General features: G+C 45.2%; 1 protein-coding gene across 1 annotated transcript in view; it reads right to left on the reverse strand.

Annotated features, from left to right (window-relative positions):
• Positions 1-4,695: 4,695 nt before the first annotated feature.
• Positions 4,696-22,051, reverse strand: part of HS3ST3A1 (heparan sulfate-glucosamine 3-sulfotransferase 3A1) — an 85,906-nt gene continuing 68,550 nt past the window's right edge. The window contains exon 2 of the mRNA XM_066264291.1: positions 4,696-7,540. Coding sequence (XP_066120388.1) covers positions 6,889-7,540 — 652 coding nt within the window. The 3' untranslated portion in view covers positions 4,696-6,888. The remainder of the gene's footprint in view (positions 7,541-22,051) is intronic.

The following is a 22,051-nucleotide window of genomic DNA, read 5'->3' on the forward strand; positions in this document are numbered from 1 at the left end:
ATGTTTTAGATCATTTTATTTTCCTGATCTATTGCTTGAAAAGAGGGCGAAAGGGGGGCCTGATTTGGGTATTGCTGAATAGAAATCTCATACGGCCGTCTTGAGATTTTTCGAGAGAGATCTCTGTTTAGTATATATCCTTATTACGTTCCTATTAAGATAGCCCTACTTAAGATCAAGCAGGCCATAGTTCAATCTCTAAAACCCCGGGTTTCACTCTTGATTTGTGTGATTGTATGTGAAGTCTTTGTTTAATGTCTAAGTGTTTTTGTTTATAAGGCCTGAATTAAGTCCTTACATGAAAAGTAATGATGATAATAGTTTTGGAAGTGCCGGCTGTAGTATTGAAAACAAAACGGGAATAATTTCATTTCCCTATATAAATATAATTTTGTTTGGAATAAGTAGAGCACGCTCATTTTGGATCCAAAAGACTTGCTGGTTTGGCCAGGCTGCTCCAGGCCGCAAGTGAAAGGCTTGAAGCAGCATAGATTTACATAATAAAGGTGTAAAGATTTTTTTGCTGTAGAAGAATAATGAAGATCACAATGGGATTTTTCAGTTTTGATATGTACTCTCTAAAGTGCCTGTTAATTAATGTTAAGGGGGTGTTTTGATAAGTGTGGGAATGTTTGGAGGTGCTTTTACTCTATTTTTGTTAAAAGTTAACAAAGTCAAGAATTTCTTGCAATAGAAGTCAAAATATTGTAAAGTGTGATTCAATTGTAAATAATATAAAAAGAAAGGGGGAGGGAGTCATGTCCTGGAGCTCCTGCAGGTCTACCCTGTTACGCTTTTTACTTCAAACAGTTTATCTTGAATGCTGATGTACAAGAGATGCCCAAATTTTTGTCCTGCAAACTACTACCCTTTTTTTTTACTTTTATTTGATTCCAGCTAATGACACTGTTTTGTTCTATTCTGAATAGCTCCAGATATATAGGCAAATAGGGACCCTCAAGCCCCTCAGCGAGATCTTCTGAGCATGGCTTTTAAGGTACCAAGAGGCCGAAAAAGCCCAAAGGAGATCAGGTAAAATACTAGCTCTTGGCATACGCCCTCAGAGGCTCCAACGCTCCAACTGGAACTTCATCAGGGCCCTGCTTCAATAGTGGAAAGGATGGTCATTTAAGCCAAAGCCTGCCAGGCTTACATGCCTTTGCTGTGAGGAAGAAGGGACACACTGGAAGGTAGGCTTCCCCCTCACTCCTCTAAGGGAGGGTTCAGTCTCTTCCAGCCCTGCTCCAGCCACCTGTGACCTAACCTTGCCCAGAATACTGGGATTTGCCACTGAAGGCTAAAAGGTGCCCAGGGCCGTCAGCCCCATCTACGACACTGTGGACGAGCCTGGGGTATTTCTTCCAAGTAGCTGGTAGACTGGTCTCATTTACACAAGGGTCATTTAACTAGGTCTTGCCTGAATATTCAGGTTTTTTATTCTTCCCTCGAAGATCTCTGTTGTGGGTATTGATAGTCCTGTTTTCTGCTGCTTTGATTAATATACAGTCTTTCTTTTATTCCTCCTGCCTCAATGCCCCACTCATAGTTTAGGCTAGGACCTACTCCTAATTCAGAGCTCCTTTTTTCCTTTTTTGCCAATTTACAAAATTACCTCTGCCACCCAGCTTAGTGTATCCCAAGGTTCTCCTCACCACTCCATGGATGTAAAGCTCCAGTATAGGACCCCTGGGTTCATCTTTCCAGTTTAAAGAAAACGGAAGCTCCGTCTTCATGCGTGCTGCAGATGGCTTTTCCAGTCTACCTGGGTCATTGCCAGCTGGGAAGCAGCGGTCATTGGGACTTTGATGCTAGCTGCAGAGTGTGGAAGTGTGACAGCAATTCCAGTGCCATGTGGACTTCTCCTGAAAGTGGACTTTTCCTGGACTCCTGCTCCTGTGACAGTTTTTGATGGACTGAACTGGGGTTGGGTTGCATTTGCAGAGATTTGGAATGGTGTTGGTGCCAACTTGGACTTGGTGAACACTTTAAGGACATTACTCTTTTATAGATTCTTATTGTATTATTAGCTTAAAGAGTTTGCTTAAAGGCTTTAATTACTGTGATGTATTAGTATACTTGTTTTGGGTATCTGTTAGCATTGGCTATACTAATTTTGTGTTTATTCTGTATTTTCTCCGTCTGCCTCCAAATTAGAAAATCAAATGAGTGCAAATCTCCGCACACAAATTAAAAAGAAAAGGGGGATATGTTGTGGACCGGTAATGGCAAAAAGCCATTATAGATTCAAGGCTTGGCAGGGGGCTTAAGTTCTACCCCCTCCATCTCCATATTTGGCTTTGATGCTCTGTGTTTGCACCCACTCCACTTCCTTCCTTGGGTTGCAGGAAGCAATATACATACCCTTCCTCTGACTCTTTGTTTTCAGATGTTTGTAAAATTCACTAATGTATCCTGTTTTTGCCTTGGGAGAGTTCCTGTCTTAGCCTTTGATGTACAACTTTGTATCAGGGTCCTTGATTTGCATAGGTCCATATAATAAAGCGAACGGAGGCTGTGAGGCACTCAGATGCTGCCAGGCAGTTTGAGGAGTCCTCCCGGTCCCATCGGTTTTGTTCTGACAAAGTGTGTTTCCTTAATTCCGCACCATTATTTGGAAGCTGCGCTGGTCCGCGGCAACCCAGTAGTGTTCGAGTGTCCTCAGAGACATCTGAGCAGCTTTTGTTTTATTTTAATTAAAGTTACCGGGGTGACGCTAGTTAATAAGATCATGTAGGTTGCCAGTGTACATTATTTCTATGATACAATATCCATAGATGGCGTTGGGCACCCACCTCCCAAAGTCAGTCCTTCTTCCGCCCCCATATATTTGCCCCCATTCACCCCACCACCCCCTGGGTCTTTTATTTCTGCTATTATAATTTCAGCCACACATTTTTATGTTTGGGAAACCGTAAGCGCTTCCCTTCCCCGGTTCTATGGTGATGATACACAAAGTTCTTAGGTTTCTAGAAAATGTAAGAATTCTCCTTTCTTTGTTATTATTCAGCAACTCAGGGCCATCTGTAAACCACAGCACATCCCTCTGCCTCGAGCTGTGTAATGGAAGTGGAGACATTCACTTTGTCACTCGGCTGCGTGTCAGGTGACAAGACAGACTGTCACAGAGGCAAACTGAAGCTGAGACTTGAACTTGAGAAAGCCCTTAGACGTCGTCTTATTGGAAGGCGATCCTCCCACCTGGAGCTGACTGATGGCACTTCACACACATGCGCTCGTTACAAGGTGTTCCGGCACCTCGGTGATAAGCACCAGTTCACTGATGCTTTTCTCCAGGACTCCTGTCGGCCAAGCACAATGTGACAGGTCGATCTGCTTATTATAATGGAGTCACTCACGGAGTTACAGAGAGAAAGATTTACAGGAGAAGCCCCTTAAACTGGTGAGTGGAAGAACTACCATCAAGCTTTAATTCGAATCTGGTGTTTAGACCTGGGTCTGACACGCACGCGCGCGCGCGCACACACACACACACACACACACACACACACACCTGTGGCTGGTTTACTTCCCCCACCGAGAACCTCGGTGCCACTGACATTTTGGGTGGGGTGACTCTTTGTTCCGGGGGGTTGTCCTCTGAAGCATCCATGGCATGTGTCCACTTGAAGCACCCTGTACTTCTCCACCCCCTGGACAACCCAGATCTCCCCAGACATGGCCCTGGATTGCAAAGTCGTCTTCTGTTGAGAATCACTGTCTTAAGGATTAGTTTCCCCGACTGTAAAGTGGAACAACTGCGAGTGTGGAGCTGCTGGTGGTTTAAGGTGAAATGTTGCATTTGAAAGGTTAATCTGCTACTTACCAGGTACTATTATTTTATAGGCATAGTTATTTGTTCACACACATTAAATTTGGGTATTTTCAAGTTAACAGATTTGACAGGTCTCAGCTGACAGAGGAAGAGGGATGTGTTTAGAGGAAATGTATCTAATACACAACTACCAAATCAGGAGTTAAGAATGGATAGACTCATCAGTGATTTCATGCCCATTTAAAGAAAGCCTTCAAATACCAAAGGGGGAGAAGGGTGTGACCCACATTACCACTGAGGTTTATTCTAACTTTAAAGGTCTTTGAAATTATGAAAATTAGAGTGGGACTGATATGCTTTGAGTAATTAACATCTATTCTCCAGAAGCTTTTTTAAATCCCAGGTTATTAGAATACAATGAATCATTTTAAAAACTTATCTGGAGAGTTTATACACCGTACGCGGCACCTCAACAGTAAAGTGCTGAGAACGATGGTGTAGACTGCCAGTCGTTCTTCCAGACAGACAGCTCTCTGCCTCTAAGTTAAGGGGTCAGTAGGCGTGGCTGTGGAGCAGACAGGGAGACGGAAGGATGGTTGGTTGAGGTGTTCGAATCAAGAGCAACACCTATTATTTGACGTAGCGAAATGGACACAGAAATCTGAGGTCCAGTCCATGAACAGCAGGATTAAGTGCCACACAGAAGGAGAAATGGAAAATTTCCATCCTGGGAGGAAACTTAAGAGTACACTTGACTCTAGATCTTAATATATTTCCCCCCCCCGGGATCTATAACTTCCAACACCTTTATGAAATCTTAGACGTTAGAAGGTTTTCCTGGAGTGCTATTTGGTCATTCACTTAAAAAATAATAATACAAACAAACAAACTACATGCAAGAAGAGATTCTTTGTACTCAATTCTGTTTTTTTATTATTGTTATTATTTCTTAACACACCAAAAAAAAGATGAAGATCGCTGAATACAGTTGTATCCTTGTGCAAGCTACTTTTGCATAATGTCAAGCAAATGCTTATCAAAGAATCAGAAACACAAACAAAATGAGTTAAGAAGAAAAAAAAAACAATGAAAAGAGCTGGACGTGAATATCTGGCTGGCAGTGACAATCCGAATAGAGCAAAAACAGGCTGTGACACTGGAAAGCGGAGGACACAGAGGAAGTCCATGGGAGAAAAGGGACCCGGATTGGGGGTGCACTTCACTCCTGAGGTTGCGAGTTTAATACACAGAGCCAAAGATTTGGAGCAATGATGGGACATCTAGAAACTTCACTGGCTTTCCCCCGTTGTTTTAATCCTGTGTTAGGCTTCTCAAGAGATACTCACTTCACCTAATGCAGCATCTGTGGCAAATGAAAATCGTACTGCATAATTAAAACAGCATTCGTCTTTTTTTGATTGACAGCATTAGGAGAAAAAAAAGAATGCTACTTTAGAATCCGAGAGCGTTTGGTTCTTTAAAATTGGGCGGGTAGGGAGAAGTGAGATTGGGAGACATCTTCCGCTTGGGTTAAAACTTGTAATCAAACATTGCTGACAGACTAACGGCACACGTTTTATATATTCCGGGCATATGTGCTCCTCTCTAAAACAATTTAACTCCATTTAATCCGAATCTTGTTAACCCCACTCAGAGAAGAAAGGAATTCTTTTAATAAACGATTGAATTCATTTGAGCTTTTAAAAATGGGGGAATGGACAGAAACAGATGGGAGAAGAGGAAAAACCACCATTTTATCCCCATCTGCATTTCTAATACTATTTCCCAAATATCAATGCATATTAGGTTATAAAAGGTATGAATAAGAAATGTGAGGAGGGGATAAAGTGTCAAAGTGACAGGCCTCCCCCCATGAAAAATAAGGCCATTGTAAATGCTGTTTATTGATACATTTTTAGTACTAGCTCCAAGGTTAGAAGTGTGATATTAGAAAGAGAAGCAGATTTTTTGTTGGTTTTTATTTTGTTTAAAGAAAAAAAGAAATAAAAATGAGATTCATATTTGCAAGCTTTTATAGAAATAGGTTTTTCTTAGTTAAAGAAATAGGACACTCAAGTCAAAACAAGTAGATAGCTGTGCCCCTAACGCACTTGGTCCTGTTGCCAGGGCGACTGTCTACCTTGTTCTCCATACGAGAATCCAGCCATTTCTCTCAACTCCAGTCAAGCCAAGACTGGCTCTTAACAGGTGTTGTGTTCAGCTCTGAGGGGCTTCCTTGAGATGCTGGGGAGTGTGACTGAGGACCAGAGGGCTAGCCCGGAGCTGAAAAAGTGGTAGGACACCCTCTCTGTCCCATCTAGGTCCTTGCCAACTGAGCTAACCATTTTTAAAGGTACAGATTCTTACTTCCCAGTCTCCTGGGAAGGGTGGTATTGTCGAGATAAGCAACGAGGGGACGACGGGGTTTTGTCCAGGACGCACCATCTGGCTCTAAGATAAGTTATTTAACCTCCCTGAGACTCGGTTTCCTTATCTGTAAAATGGGGATAATAATCTCTGTGGACCATGTTCTGAGACCACATAGCATGATAAGAATCAAGTATGCATGTGCATATATATATATATATATATTTTTTTTTTATTGGAACGCATTGTGATAACTCAAGCAGTATACGACCATACAAGTCTTAATTACTTGGGAACCAGTTTAAGAAAAAAGTAGCTCAAGAAAAAAAAAAAAAATAATAATTAAAGAGAGAGATACTTAAGGCTGGAGAGCAATGTCCTCTGGGTCTTGTACAACCGAGAGATGGACTGATCCTCAGCATCCTCTCAAAGTCTCCACGGCCTCTGACCCTCTCCCTTTGTCATGATGTCTAGGAAACCGAGAACAGAAATTGAAAGTTGAAAAGTACATATTTAGACCAGCGACGGTTTTCCTGCTTCCTTTACCCAGACAGTGGTGGATGTGAGAACCACCTGTGAACACTCACTGGAAAACAAACAAACAAAAAACCCAAAAGAAAAATAAAAAAACAAGAAAAGAAATGATCAAAAGAAATATATGTTCAGCACACATATGATTAACCTGCCTTTTCCTTAACCGATCGGTAAAAAAATATATTATATCTTCTTTTTTTTTTTCTCCTTTTTTTTTAAAAGATTCTTTTGAAATGATCCTGTGATGCCGCGTCCCAGCCGAAGTCGTGGCCGGTCATCTGGTAGAACTTGCGGTTGAAGGGCCGGTAGAAGTCGCGCAGGCGCTGCAGCGCGGCGCGCTCGATCTCGGGGTGCGCGCGGCCCTTGGTCTTGCCCAGGCAGTGCGGCTTGCTGCTGCCCTCGGCCTTCTTGAGGCAGGGGAAGCCCTTGGTCTTGTTGAAGTAGAAGTGCTTGTCCGTGATGATGCGCTTGAGGCCCAGGAAGTCCTGCACGCGGCCCAGCTCGCCGGCCGGGTCGCGCACCAGCCGCTCGCCGCTCACGAAGAGCATCTGGCGCAGCGGGAAGTGGCGCAGCCAGTGCTCCAGGTGGCGCGCGTACAGGCCGATCTGGATGGCGCTCCACGACGTGTCGATCAGCCCCGCCGAGCGGTTCCGGAACGTCAGGCTCTCGAAGGGGGGGATGTCGGGCCGCTTGGACAGCGTCTGCGTGTAGTCCGAGACGGCGCGGGTCACCGGGTCGCGCACCACCACGATCAGCTTGGTGTCCTTGGACATGGCCGAGATGCGCGCGGGGGCCTCGCGGGTGACGAAGTAACTGGGCGTCTTCTCCATGGTGATCTGCCCGTCCAGGGTTCTGGGCATCAGGTCCCTGAGGACAGGAAGGAGTTAAAAATAATAAACAAACAAACAAACAAACAAATAAGGCATCGTAGAGGCTGAAAACTGAGCGACTTCCCCTGGTTTGCAGTCAGCTCATTCCAAGAAAGGGAGTGTGTGTGTGTGTGTGTGTGTGCGTGTGGGGGGAGACCTCGGGTGACCCTGGTCTCCACATAGCGCATTTGCTGGAGTTCACCACACTCACTCCCATAAAAATCTTAAAAAAAAAAAATGGAGACATGAGTGTTTTCAGCTTACACCTGTTCGCCTTGTACTCAGGGACTCCGTGGGCGAACCTTCCAGCCTAGCCTGGAACAATTCTTTAAGGCAGACAGGCCTGCAACAGATCCCGTACCCTCTACGTCAGCTGCTTCTCGAGATGAAACACCTGTAGTGCAGGTGGAATCATCTCCAGCGTCTCCTGCGTGCTCCTTAGGCAACCCTGAGTCACCTGACCCAGTATCTCCAGCACCTCCTGAGCTTCTCCTGCCTCTCCAGCTTCCTCCTCCCCATAGGTCCCTCTCTCCCACCTTGCAATGTCCCTTCCGGTGTGCAAGCCAACCACAGGAATAAAGGTCAGGAAACTATTTTTACACTCATTTTTTGGTCATTTTTTTCTGTTATTACAGTACAGTGTACAGGGCAGTATATTTACATCCTTTTCTTTTTTTCTATGGCTTAGTTGTGTTTCTTTGTTCTAGAGTATGATGTTAAAACTGTGTTAGGATAGGTAAGTGACTTAGGCTAGGGTGTGTTTTGACTTACACCAAAATTTGGTTACGTCACTGTCGTGGGAACGGAACTGTGTCCTAAGCCGAACACCCCCAGTGTATGCGTATTTTGGAGCCAGAACTACCTGAGTTGCAATTCTAGCTCTCCCCTCACTAGATGCGCGACTGCCAACAAGTTGTACAAACACTGTGCACCTCCGCTCCCTTGTGTATTTAATGAGAATAATAACATCAACACGTCATTGTTGTGATGATTAAATGAGTTAATATACCTCAGTAGCTCGGGAGGGTGCTATGTAATTTTTATTTTTCATTATTATCAACCCATAATGCTGTAAGAAAATAACCTTGATCAAATTCTTTAGGAAAATTAGAATATAGCAATAAACACAATTATACTGCCATGAGATGATATTAAAATACCCTGAACCCTTTTTTTTTTGATTGATGTTTTATTCTAATTTCGTTAACTCAATGCTTAGTTCATGTATTTTCAATCTCTCTTCTCATGTTAAAAAAAAAAAAAAGAAGCATTTTGAGGTTACTAATTTCCCTTTAAGGAAGCCTTAATCAAATGCCACAACTTTTGACATATACCATTGTCATTTTAATAACTTCATAAACATTGAGGAATTACACCTGTTATTTTCTTTTTCGTCCAAATATTATCTAGGATTGATTCTTTATTTTTATTTTGAATTCTAGTGGTTGATTTGTTAAGAAGTTGTGTTTTGTGTGGTTTTTTTTGGCAATTTTGTTATTAATCACTAATTTGTCTTTGCAATAAATGAATATACTTTGTGTTGTGTGAGTTTGCTTTTGCTGACTTTCTATGATTTTGTCCCATCTCTACAATTTCCAAGCTGCATATTATGAAAAATTTCAAACTTACACAAAAATACAAAGAACTCTTACATAACTTCCTTGTGCCTTACAAAGAGGTCCTAAAAGTAAGAACTAGTGGCCAATTTGATTTCATTGATAACTTTTCCATTTCTATCTCCCTACCTCCCCAATGGATTCCTTTGAACTCTGTCTCAAAGATCGTATGAACTGGTTTTCAAACATCTGCATTGTACCGGGCGCAAATTCTTCAACCTTTGTGGCCCCAACATAGCCTTAGTTTAATGATGCAGGTTTTCTCCCATTTTTGCTTTACTTTGATATTGTAGTTAGGTTATCTTTACACTCTTTTGGGATAATTAAATGTCTGATACCTGTTGCTATTTGTTTTAGAAGAAATCTGTAGTACCCTTTTCAAAAGAGCTTTTTTTTTTTTTAATTGAGAAGAGGAGAGATAGTGAGACAGACTCCCACATGTGTCCCAACTAGGATCCACCTAGCAACCCCTATCTGAGTATGATGCTATGCCCATCTGGGGCTGATGCTCGCAACTGAGCTATTTTTAGCACCTGAGGTGGAGGCTCCATGGAGCCACCCTCAGTGCCCAGACTGTCATGTTCAAATCAATTGAGCTATGACTACAGGAGGGGAAAAAAAAGGGGTGGAGAAGTAGATGGTCACTTCTCCTGTGTGCCCTGACTAGGAATCGAACCTGGGACTTCACATGCCAAGTCGATGCTCTACCACTGAGCCAACAGGCCAGAGCCTCAAAAGAACTTGTAATGTACCTTATTCTCCATTTCTTAAATACACTTTAAGGTCTGGGTAATATTAAGTAACAAGTTCAGTGTTGACACAAGCCAATGCAGCTATTACCCCCTGAGCTACTCTGGTACCCCTATGAGACAGGGACTCCCAGACTTTGTCACTGTGTATCTCCCCTCAGTGGACTTAAGAAGCTGGCTAGGCCGACCCACTTTGGAAGCTGAGCTTACACTTTCCTAAGATAAGCCAGGGCACCCATCCACAAACTGTTGGGACTGGGGTCGGTCGGGGAAGGAAATCTGATCAAATGTGTGAAAAAGTTTCAGACTGTAAAAGGAAACATCAGCTAGCACTAATGTGGTAAGAAAGATATTGTTGGTTTAAAAAAAATAGACCTGGCCCGTTGGCTCAGTGGTAGACATTGGCCCGGTGTGTGGATGTCCCGGGTTCAATTCCCCGGCCAGGGCACACAGGAGAAGCGCCCATCTGTTTCTCCACCCTTCCCCTTTCCCTTCCTCTCTATCTCTCTTCCCCTCCCACAGCCAAGGCTACATTGGAGCAAAGTTGGCCCCGGGGCTGAGGACAGCTCCATGGTCTCTACCTCAGGTGCTAGAATGGCTTTGACCACAACGAAGCAAGGACCCAGATGGGCAGAGCATCGTCCCCTGGTGGGCATGCCAGGTGGATCCCGGTCGGGCACATGCAGGAGTCTGTCTGACTGCCTCCCCACTTCTCACTTCAGATAAATAAAAAAAATAATTAATTAAAAGTCAGCCTTCCTGCCCCCTTTCCTAGAATCTTTTGACTTTTAACCATTTGACCTCCTGTGTCGGCCAGGGAAGCGGAAGTAACACACTTCCCTCCGGAGCTGGGGAACTCCTGGCCAGAGAGCTTGGCCTTCCTTCCCTCTGCCTCTGGGGGAAGGCGGGTCCCCGCCAGCCCAGCAGCAGAGAGGAGAGCTGCAGACTGTGCTAGGCCAGAGGCCATTCTACTGATATCTCTGAAAAAGAGAAACCATATTCTAAATGATCTCAATGGCCTAGGAAAAATAGCAATCCCAAAGAGGGGGCGTTAGAAGAGGAAAGAGCTAAAATAGAAATTCAGCAGGAAAACACATTAATTACTGTCATCCACAGGATGAGAAAAACGGACTGGCTTCGCGGGGGAGCGGGGGAGTCGAGGTTAACTATAAACGGACTGCAGCCTCCTTTTCTCAACAAGGACAAAGTGGTCGTCTAAACAAATCTTTAATTAAGCTTCCGTTGTAAGGAACGGTAGCTTTGTAAAAGGGCTCACAACAGTTTTCTTAAAATAGCAACCCCCTTCCGTTTCTTTATTCCTTTTCTTGTTGCTATTTGAATGTTAACGTTCAGAAGAGAGTTCATCTATCACCTAAAATGAAATGCACGTATAATCTGGAAAACCTTGTTCCAAAGAGTTCAGGAGAATGTGGAGACGGTCTTCCTTGTCCTGGGCGAAGTGTATAGAGTGGCTCTACTCAGTGTAAGAGCTTGGGCCTGAGACGGGCAGCGAATGCACCAGCCCAATGACAAGGGCGTTGGGAAAGAAGGAGACAGGTTATCGGAGCAGCAATGTGAGGATCTCCGAGGTTTGCCTGAAGACATAAAAATTCAGGGTGGGGAGTGAGAAATGCAACTGGAGGAGGGGAAGGGTGCCTCCTAGGAGGCCTTAATTTCCGGGCTAACCACGTGGGCCATTACGAATTCAATACCACTAAGTAGCAAGAAAGGACAAAAAGGATTTGAAGCTGTTTATAGGTAGTAAGTATTGGGGATGGGTAGATGGGTAGAACCCCCAAATTACAAGAAAAAATCAGAGAAACATATTCGTTCTCTTCTGAAGAAGACCAGGATAAGAAGGGATTTCACAAGCTAATTAGGGATTATTGTAAGGCAGGTGGTACACGGTCGATCTTTGTCCCTAAAAAAAAAACCAAAAAAAAAAAACCCCCCCCACACACAACAAGAATTCCGAGTAATCGAAAGGTAGAAGCAACATGCGTGACTGAGCGGATAAGTAAAGTGCGGTATAGACACCCAGCAGCGTGTTCTTTGGCACATGCCACAACATCGCTGAGTCCGGAAGACAGCAGGCTGCGGGACACAAGCCAGCCACAGAAGGACAGGTGCGGGATGACTTCACGTAGATGAGGGACCCAGAGAAGCTGAATTCCTGTACAAGGAGAGCGAGGTGGTGGTTGCCAGGGGCGAGGTGGTTGCCAGGGGCGGGGTGGTTGCCAGGGGCGGGGTGGAGGGACAGGGAGCGAGGAGTTGTTTGCTGAGTACAGCACGGTTTTCGTTGTGCAAGAGGAAGAGTGACCCCTGAGGAGTGCAGAACGTACCCCCCATGCTTCTGAACGGTTAAGATGGTCCATCTCCTGTGACGACTATTTTACCAGCACTTGTTTTAAAAAGAACTTCCCAAAGAGACAGGGACTCTCCCGTGGCCCCCGCAGAATCTAATTAAATGCAAGGATCCCTCCGGCGTTGACGATAATCGAGCTTTCGTACCAGGTGCTGGAGGAGGCCGCGGTTCGTCTTCCTCTTGCTACACCGAAGGGGGAGGGAACCATTTGTAACTCTACGATCGATATGAGACGCGGAGGCTTGTGGCTGTCCCGACCTGCTCCCAGTCGGGTGACCACGAGTTAGTCATGTAACTTCTGACATCTCAGTGGACTCACCCACCTCACTAGAAAAAAAATCAAGCCAAGGGTTTGCAACGTCGGGATGGTAAATGGGGTGTCGGCGTGACCATCACTACAGGGGTGATACCAAGCACTACAGGGGTGTTCCCAAGAAAGTGGCACCTGGTGTTCCGAACCCCCAGCTCCCAGGAGAAACCAAGTCAGTGCCTATGACTCCCGGGAGATCTGTTAGAAATAACAGAGGCGGGACAGCTAGACTCCATACGCGTCTATTACAGACCCACGCCTGATGTACTTACTCCCTGCATCTCACAACAGCGGGAGCTAGAACTGTTGTCACAGTCTCACCGATGAAGAAATCAGCTCGGAGAGGCGAGGGGACTTGCCCAAGAAACCCAGCAATGTGCGAATGGGCACAGAATGAGAACCCAGATCCCCTCGGCTCTGACCTTCCCCGGACACCCAGGAAACACCAGCGGCGAGTGCTCCTCCGGTTGACGTGACTGGGCCACCTTTGGCCTTTTGCCAGAACACACGAGTGTGTAAGGCACCACTTCCCGTTTATCTGAGTGCAGAGCATCCTGCCTGCAGTGTCGCAAGGAGGTAAGCCACATGCCGTCTGTCCCACTGGTCCTTCTCCCCGGGAAGGGCCTGCTGCCCCATAAGACTCCAAGCTGTAATGCAGACGTAATTCACCCCGAGGAATAAATAAATCTGGCCCGTGGACAAACATTTCTTTCTTTCTTTCTTTCTTTCTTTTATTTTTTTAAAGTCTGTAGAGCCAAAAAGAACCATGTGTCTGTTTTTGAAAGCTTTTTGGGAAGACTTTGGCAGTAAAAAAAAAACCACCCAACTAAAGAACTCTAGGAAAAACATGCTCTTTTCATGGCCATAGCGGGAAGGTAGTCCCCGGGGGTCCCTCACTGCGTGGGCTTGGGGCAGAGGGAAGGCTGAAACCGCTGGTCTGTCAGCCGGCCTCCCCTGGGGCCAAGCCCCAATCACATCAATATTTATCTTCCTGCCGTTGTTGTGGGGGGACCCCCACTCAAAACGTGACTTGTGAAGCTGGAAAGAGCACTCCCCTTCAGGTGTTGTCTGATCTGGCTTCCGTGGAAGAAGACGTATGCTTTTAAACCAGCCCCACAGCGACCAAATCCAGAGATACAAGTCTAACCGTCAAACCGCTGTCAAGATAAGTCACGCCGTAAACCTAAAAGCTGGTCCATCTCCCGGAGCCGGTGATCACGGGCTCCTTCTACATCTCCGGGCCATCCAAAGAGAGAAAGAAAGAGAAAAGGACAGTTCTTCCTCTTCACCAGGCTTCTGACAGAGGAAGAGTATTGATTTCGAGAAAGTAACCCCATGTCCCCCGGCACTTGAGGCAAGGAGAGAAGAGTCGAGGGTTCTTGGCTGATAACTTTGGGGGAACCGCCTATAAAGGCAGAAAACACACCTGGATCCAGGTCAGAGAGAAGAGCCGTTGGGACAGGGAAGGGGCAGGTGTTATCTTTGGGCCATAAATTCAAGCAACCACACTTGGTGTGTGTGGCGGACCCCATCGTTCCCCAGACAAGCCTGCACGCTGGCGCATTCCATGACTCGGGAAGCGCAAACACAGACCACGGTCTTAGAAGCCTCGTTGCTTCACTCTCTGATTTCCTCCTTCTCAGTTTACTTGATTGGGGAATATGTGCATTCATAAGACTGACACGAACATTTCAGACCCCGTTGTGTTACCCTAACCTTTGTTTTAAAATGCTGTCTGGCTCCTGGAAACCAAGGTGTTTCCTCCAGCGTCCTATCCAAGTATCAAAGAATATCCAGAAAATAAACAACAACATAAAAAACTAAAATTCATTGACAAAACTAACAATGTCAGAACGTGGGAGCCAGTCGGAGCCTAAGACACCACGGGCATCCTACCTCTCCACAGCGGCTCTGTCTCGGGATCTGAAGCGTTCTGCATGCAGCCAGCTAAGGTGTGACAGCTTTTCCTTTTACCCCTGTGCGCAGAATTCCACACTTCCGGACCCCGAGAGCAAGCCTCTCTGCAGTTCTTGTGCTACCAGAGCCTCCCCCGAATTCCTTCCTCGAACGCGGTAGACGCACACACTTTAAAAAATATCAGTGGAGCTTTTAGAGACCCGGAATGAAGGAAGCATTTCATAGGCATTCATGAAGAAAGAAAACAACACAGAACAAAATAACACAATAACTAGGTTATTGGCAAATTGGGAAGAGGGAGTTTGGCCTTAGACTTCAGTAATAAGTGCTCAACCGCGGCAAAGATTAAGGGGGAAAAAGACCTTCGTATTCAGCTAAGTTTTACTTCATTTGAAGTCCTCCCAAAGAGACATTTTCAAATATGCATTGACTCAAAAATCAGCACTCAGCGACGCTTAGTATCGAACTTGAGGAAGGCAAACCCTGCCGTCTCATCTCAACTGAACAACAGAGCCCAATTTAAAAGCTCAGGAGTGGGAAAAGTCAGCGTCGAAAAGCCTGAAGGGGCATCTCAGATCAGAACAGAAATAAGTCAAAGAATGATCTCAAATCTAGTGATTAAAAAAATCATAGTAAAGAAAGAGCAGAAATAAAATATAATTAAATATGCCAGGATCCAAAGCCTGTTATTCACAAACTCTTGGAAGTAGTGTGTGTGTGTGGGTGTGTGTGTCCTAAGCGGGACCCTTTCTAAACACTGGAACTCGGAGGAATCTCAGAAATCCCCTAATCTAGCCCCTGCTTCTCACAGATGTAGGAAACGTCATGCAGCTTTCTCCAAATAAAATATGTGCAGGGCTCAACCACCTTGACGTTCGAAATCCCTGAAAACGTGAAGTCCCTCTGCGGAGGGAACATTCCCTCGCGGGGCCGCTGACGGAGGAGAGAGCTCCATCCGACCCGAGCCCGGGGGGAAGGGCGGAGAGGACCCGACAGGCATCTCGAACCGCGTTACAGGTGAGATGAACCATCTAGGGGAAGAACCTGGAATTCTTGCTCCAAGCTGGGAAGAGCGTGGTGCCAGGCAGGGGCACCTACCTCCCCAGCTCTGTGGGGACGCCACAGATCCCCACCCCGCCTCCACTGAAGGATCACCGTGGCTCCTGACAGGGTTTACAGAGGATTCCTCTGGGAGCTGTGCTGTCAGGGCCTGTGCTACTGTGGACGGTGACTTCAGGACAGAGCTCCCCTATCAGCCGGGAGTAATCAGTGTGTGTGTGTGTGTGTGTGTGTGTGTGTGTGTGTGTGTGTGTACACACACGTGTGCGCATGTGTGCTGCCTGAGATAAAGGGAGGGCGCTGCCTCCTGGCCCGGAACCCATGGTCTCAGGAACGGCTGGGTGGGGGGACACGTCTAGGAGGAAACAGGAAGTAAACCCTGACACTTGAGAAAGGGTCTTTGTGACCTTTTGGCAAAGGTGGATTTTTCATCTGTTTCCTTGATGTTTGTTTGTTTGTTTATCACGTTTCGGACACAGAAGAAGTACTAAATCAGTGTCTTTCTTTGAGTGGAAAACAGGAAAAACCACCTAAAATGATGAGTTTCTACATGGTCTGGGGGCCATGGTATGCCTGGGTATTCTTTCTGGCATTTTCTACCAGGACCCCAACATCGGCTCCTCCCGGCGATGATCCGAAGAAAGTGATACACGATCTGTCTCACTTACGTCCAAACAGAACTCCCCCAATACCCTCACTCTTTTGATTTTAATAAAACAAAGTTCCAAAGCAAGGCCGTGCCAGGAAATGAGGCCTGCGGGCCAAACAAAGGCAGGAAAGAAGCAACGTGCGTGTCCCTCAGACACTGTCCCCCAGCCGGCTGGACCTCGACGTGCCACCGGGCAGGAGAAAACCGTCGCTCCGGCAGGGACTCGGGCGAGAAGCATCAGCCGTGCCGCTGCAAAGAAGAGCCCCAGCTCGGAGTCTCACCATTTAGAAAGTCCCACATGGCCCTGGCTGGTTGGCTCAGCGGTAGATCATCGGCCTGGCGTGCGGGGGACCCGAGTTCGATTCCCAGCCAGGGCACATAGGAGAAGCGCCCATTTGCTTCTCCACCTCCCCCCTCCTTCCTCTCTGTCTCTCTCTTCCCCTCCCGCAGCCAAGGCTCCATTGGAGCAAAGATGGCCCGGGCGCTGGGGATGGCTCCTTGGCCTCTGCCCCAGGCGCTAGAGTGGCTCTGGTCGCAGCAGAGCGATGCCCCGGAGGGGCAGAGCATCGCCCCTGGTGGGCAGAGCGTCGCCCCTGGTGGGCGTGCCGGGTGGATCCCGGTCGGCGCATGCGGGAGTCTGTCTGACTGTCTCTCCCCGTTTCCAGCTTCAGAAAAATACAAAAAAAAAGAAAGTCCCACACGACACACACACTTATGAAAGAAATTGTCCCTCAAGCGCCGGCACCACACAAAGCAGAGCCCTGAGCGTCCACTCTGGGGACTGACACGGCTCAGGCCCCAGGAAATCCTCCTCCAAACCTCTCTCCCTGTGTCTTCAAAACAAAGGGTCTGGATGCTGTGAGTGTCGATGGGCCTGTGAGGCTGCCCACAGCAAGATGGGTGGGGGGGGGCATCTCCGCCGGCCAGAGGCAGGTCTGAGCGAGGGGAGCAGCGAGAGAAAAGTCTAAGCAGCTTCGCAAGCGCTTCACGCCGAGAGCTTCTGCTTAAGAGTGTCATCTGCTCATAGGACTGACGGCTTCGACTCCCATTCGCAGTCCCGGAGGTGCGCACGCATTAGCGTGATACTCACAGCGGTCGCACACGGCGGTGGCGGAGGGACAGTTTTATATGATTAAGCAGATCCTGCAGCTCGGAAACTCGTGAGTCTGAAGGTTTAAGGTGAAATAGGCAAAGCCTGACAGATACGAAACGGTTTCCACTGGCAACCAGGTGGGCATTGCAGGTTAGACCTGACAACAGCTCCCCTGTTAGGAAAATCTTTAAGAAGATGCCGTTACGATTTAAAATATGAATAAAAAGTCAACTTGAATTTCGATTTGAAATTTTTAGAGTTATTCATTATTTTGTCTTTGGATGTGGTTAAGATAGCTTGGAATCCTTCAGAAGCAGAAAAAACGACTTTTAGAACTTAGGAAAATAATTTTAACCTTTACATGCTTAACATCGATTGACAGTTTGGATGAAGACAGATCTAAATTTGGACACTTTAGAGTTGCCAAACAATGGCCGACTGGTCAAATCCAATTTATCCAATGCTGATACTATGTTTATCAGTAACGTTAGATGGAAACATAGCCATGCCCACCTGCTTACATGCCGTCCGTGGCTGCCTTTGACCATCCACAACTGAGCTTTGCGCAGCGGTGACACAGACCATGTGGCCTGAAAAGGCTAAAATATGTACAGTTGTGACCATGCCAGACAGTCTGTCAACTCCTGCTTTAGACTGCTATGCTCAATAGAAGAAAATTAATATGAAATTTTGATTGTATCACAATTAGTACTTTGTTGAAATTGAGCATGAAGAGCAGACCGTGATGCATAAACACATGAACTCATGATTTGTGTCGGTCTTCATGACTCATCCAAACACTGCCGGCCCATCCACGGAGGACCCAGCTGCGCAGTAAAAATTAAATCTGGTCATCTTTGAGATTCTGCCAAAACTTTCAGACAGATAAAAAACAGCGGATTTAAGCTTACTTTCTGCTTTGTTGCTATGAAGAAGTAGTTATCAAAATAAGAGAATCGAATGTATTTCATCGGACAGTTTATTAGCTTGATGTATCACTATTTAAATGTTTAGACAGGTAAGGCGTGTGTGTGTATGTGTGTGTGGGGGCTCCATTTGTACTCTTGTCCAGAGTCTGACTATGCTAAGGGGGCATGAAGAGAGTGTGCCGGGGCTCAGATAAGTCGTTATAACAGGAAAGAAGGCAGAAAGTCGAGGCTCTGCTTCCCAACAAGCCTGAGGGCCTTCCAGGAGCTGGACTTGGCAAGTGAGGCAATGCACTTGAAGGTGGTGGTGGCTCTTCCGTAGAAGAGATGTTCACAAGCGTGCTCTCCCGACAGTTCTGTGATTAGACCAAGAGCTTCTCTTTTTCATCCCAGGAAGACAAAGCATCCCAGGCTCTAAGGTAAGAGCAGGGAGAAAACTGCTGCTTTCCCAATGGGTATCTTACGATTAAATGTTTCAAAAACTTGCCTGACCTGTGGTGGCGCAGTGGATAAAGTGTCGACCTGGAAATGCTGAAGTCGCCTGGTTCGAAACCCTGGGCTTGCCTGGTCAAGGCACATATGGGAGTTGATGCTTCCAGCTCCTCCCCCCCTTCTCTCTCTCTGTCTCTTCTCTCTGTCTCTCCCTCTCCCTCTCTCTCTTCTCTCTAAAAATGAATGAATAAATAAATAAAAATTTTTAAAAAAATGTTTCAAAAACTTAAAAGCGGCACAAGTTGAAAAGGTCCATTAGAGAATAATTAAGAAAATTCAAAGCAGCACATAATTCTACAAAATAAAATCACCCACTGAGCACTGAGATAAAACATGGTAAAAATATATCTATCCACACTATTCTATGCAGATCTTGGTAAATTATTTACAAAATAAATCATTTTGTACCTACATTATTTGAAATGCTTTTACTTTTTGCACTTGGGAATAAATTGGAAACACCATTCCTGATGTTCAGTACACGTCAACTTTATTTTAAATGGCTGTGCAGTATCTCACTTATATGGACCGTCACCCGTGTTTTGTGAATTCCTTATTGTGGGAGGGTTCAGTTGTTTCCAAGGTCAAACACAATGTCACCCCCATGTTGAGTTATTTCCCTGAAGTGCAGAGGCAAGCATGCATCTCTTTCAAGATCTTCATTCCTGTTACAAACGTGCTTTCTGTGAAAGTATTTAAATTTTGTCTCTGAATTTTAATATACCATTTTTAATATTTTATTTCTAGTTCAGTAGGTCAAATCATGTTTTCTCATGCACTCATTAATGCTGTGCATTATAATATTGCACAGTTACTGCCAATTAACATGGGGAAAGTGATTTTTCACCATTTCAATGCTTCTGTTTTAAACTAAAGAGTATTAGTGAGTATTGTCTCATCTATTATTAGAAATAAATATTTTAAAGACACCTCCTGGATATGTATTATTTATTATACACATATTATAAGATGTGCACATAAATATTAATTATACTTACCCCTTTTCTTCTTCTTTTAGGTAGCAAACATTTCAGTTTATTTTGTCTCATTTTCCCTTTCTGTGCTTACAAAGACCTTCCCAGCGAGTGGGCAGACAGACTTCATAGCAACTGTATTTCCATAGGAGAATGACTGTAATATAGGAAGGAGTGTTGATCACGTTCAAAGAAGGAATGTCTGATCTGCTAAAGGAATTCGGAGATGACTTCAGAAAGACCACAGTGCTTGAGTGACCGCTAGAATAATGAGGAGAGTGACCGCTAGAATAATGAGGAGCTCGAAGCAGCCTCCCCAACGGTTCAGCCACAAGTGCTGTGGAGAGGTGGCGGAGGGAGTCCGATTTTGGCGAGCGGGAGCCAATCACCAGTGACGTTCTGTGTAGATTCACCTTGTGGTGGGTTTCACTGCAGTGTGTGAGAGTCGAGGGAGAGAGAGAGAGGAATTCTAAAAGAAACGGTGCTTGAGAACGGGGAGGCACAGGAGGTAGTGGCATGGTCAGGGAACTCCAGGTGGCTCAGTTTCGCTAGAGGGTCAAGTATGAGGGATCCCACAGCCTTACTTCTACAAGTTCAACTGACACATAAGCAAGGCCAGCGGAGATCTTGAACTAGCTTGGATCAGCTGAACTCTGGAGACTTATAAAATAAATAACTGCTACGTATGTCTCTGAGGTTTTGTGGTAATGTGAGAAAGCAGTATTTTAGCCATATAGAACGAATATGTTGTGTTTGTATATAATATAGGCTTGCCAAAAATCTGGACAGATGCACACCAAGCTATTAACAGTGGTTACCTCTTAGTCCTGCTTCTACAAGTTCAATGGACAGAAATACAAATATTTCTGTAAATGAGCGTCCTGCAGAGTACTTTGACCAAAGCCCCCAAAACAGGAAACAAATGTCAATCATTGAGGGGACTGGATAAAAACTTCTGGTACAGTATATCCGTATAATGGAACATTTTGGAACAAGTTAAAAACATTGACTTACATCTGCTTCAGATTTTTAAAATTCTTCAAACTAGTTTAAGCCATACAATGATAGGATATTATCTCACATTTGTAAAAACAGGCAATATAAAACAATGTCTATGTGTTAATGTGTTTCATGATGGCTAGGCTGAGTGTGTTGATGGCTCCACTTTTTTTTTATCTTTCTCTGTTTTTACCCTTATCTATGGATTTTGTAGCTTATTCATCATGAGTGCAATCTATCTTCCCATTCCTTGATATTGAGTTCAGCCATGTAACCTGCTTTAGCTTATGAGCACAAACAGTTGGGACAAAGGAAGAGGCTTGAAAACTTTTTTAGTAAACCCACTCACGCTCTTGTGTCTGGCCGCCACTGTGAGCACATGTTGGGACAAGCCTTCTGGATGGTGAAAAACAAATGGTTGAGTCACCCAAGTTATCCCAGCAAAGACCACCCCAGCCGATTCCCCAGACACGGGAGAAGACCCAGCCAATATCAGAAAAGACATCTGGTTGACTTACAGCTGACCACCAGCATACGAGCAAGGCCAGCTGAGATCTTGAATTAGCTTGGCTCAGCTGAACTCTGTAGACTTAATAGAATAAATAACTGCTACGTATGTCTCTGAGGTTTTGTGGTAATGTCAGAAAACATTATTTTAGCCATATACAACTAATATGTTGTGTTTGTATATAATATAGGCTTGCCAAAACTCTGGACAGATGCACACCACGCTATTAAGAGTGGTTACCTCTAAGGGATGGAATTATTGGTCAACAATGTATTTCCAAACACTGGAAGTATTGCTGTACCCTTTAAGAAATAGAATTGCTACTTCTGACTTGATCCAGTTTTCCTTGCTTAACTTGTTCTTATAATGCCAAACACATATTGGATAAGAAAAGAGGTCCCAATCCCAGTAGCTGCCCTGGATCTTAAGAGTAAGTCTAAATAGCCACAGTACTGACTTTGGCAAAACTTATAGAATGGTTGGCTTTTGTTCTTCTCTGCAACACTGTTAGTCTGAAATAAGTAAACAAGCCACCTAACTCCTATGTTTACCTGTTTTTATTTTAGATAGATGCAAGTGGCTCCTGCGGAGGGTGGGGTCCTCGAGATAATAACTGTTGCTACTATGAGTAAGAAAGCCATGGACAGTTAAAGCTATACAAAATGCTGTCCAAATGAGCAAAGAAGTTGAAAGTGCTTAGCATGGCAATGATAATGATGATGAGGATGATGATGTTGATGATGATGATGGTGATGATGTTGATGATGATGATGGTGATGATGATGATGATGGTGTGTTTATTTTTATGCAGTCAACTGCCATATGATCTTTTAAACATCTTGCAGATGATCT

The sequence above is a fragment of the Saccopteryx bilineata genome, chromosome 2 (assembly GCF_036850765.1).
Source record: "Saccopteryx bilineata isolate mSacBil1 chromosome 2, mSacBil1_pri_phased_curated, whole genome shotgun sequence".
Classification (NCBI taxonomy): domain Eukaryota; kingdom Metazoa; phylum Chordata; class Mammalia; order Chiroptera; family Emballonuridae; genus Saccopteryx; species Saccopteryx bilineata.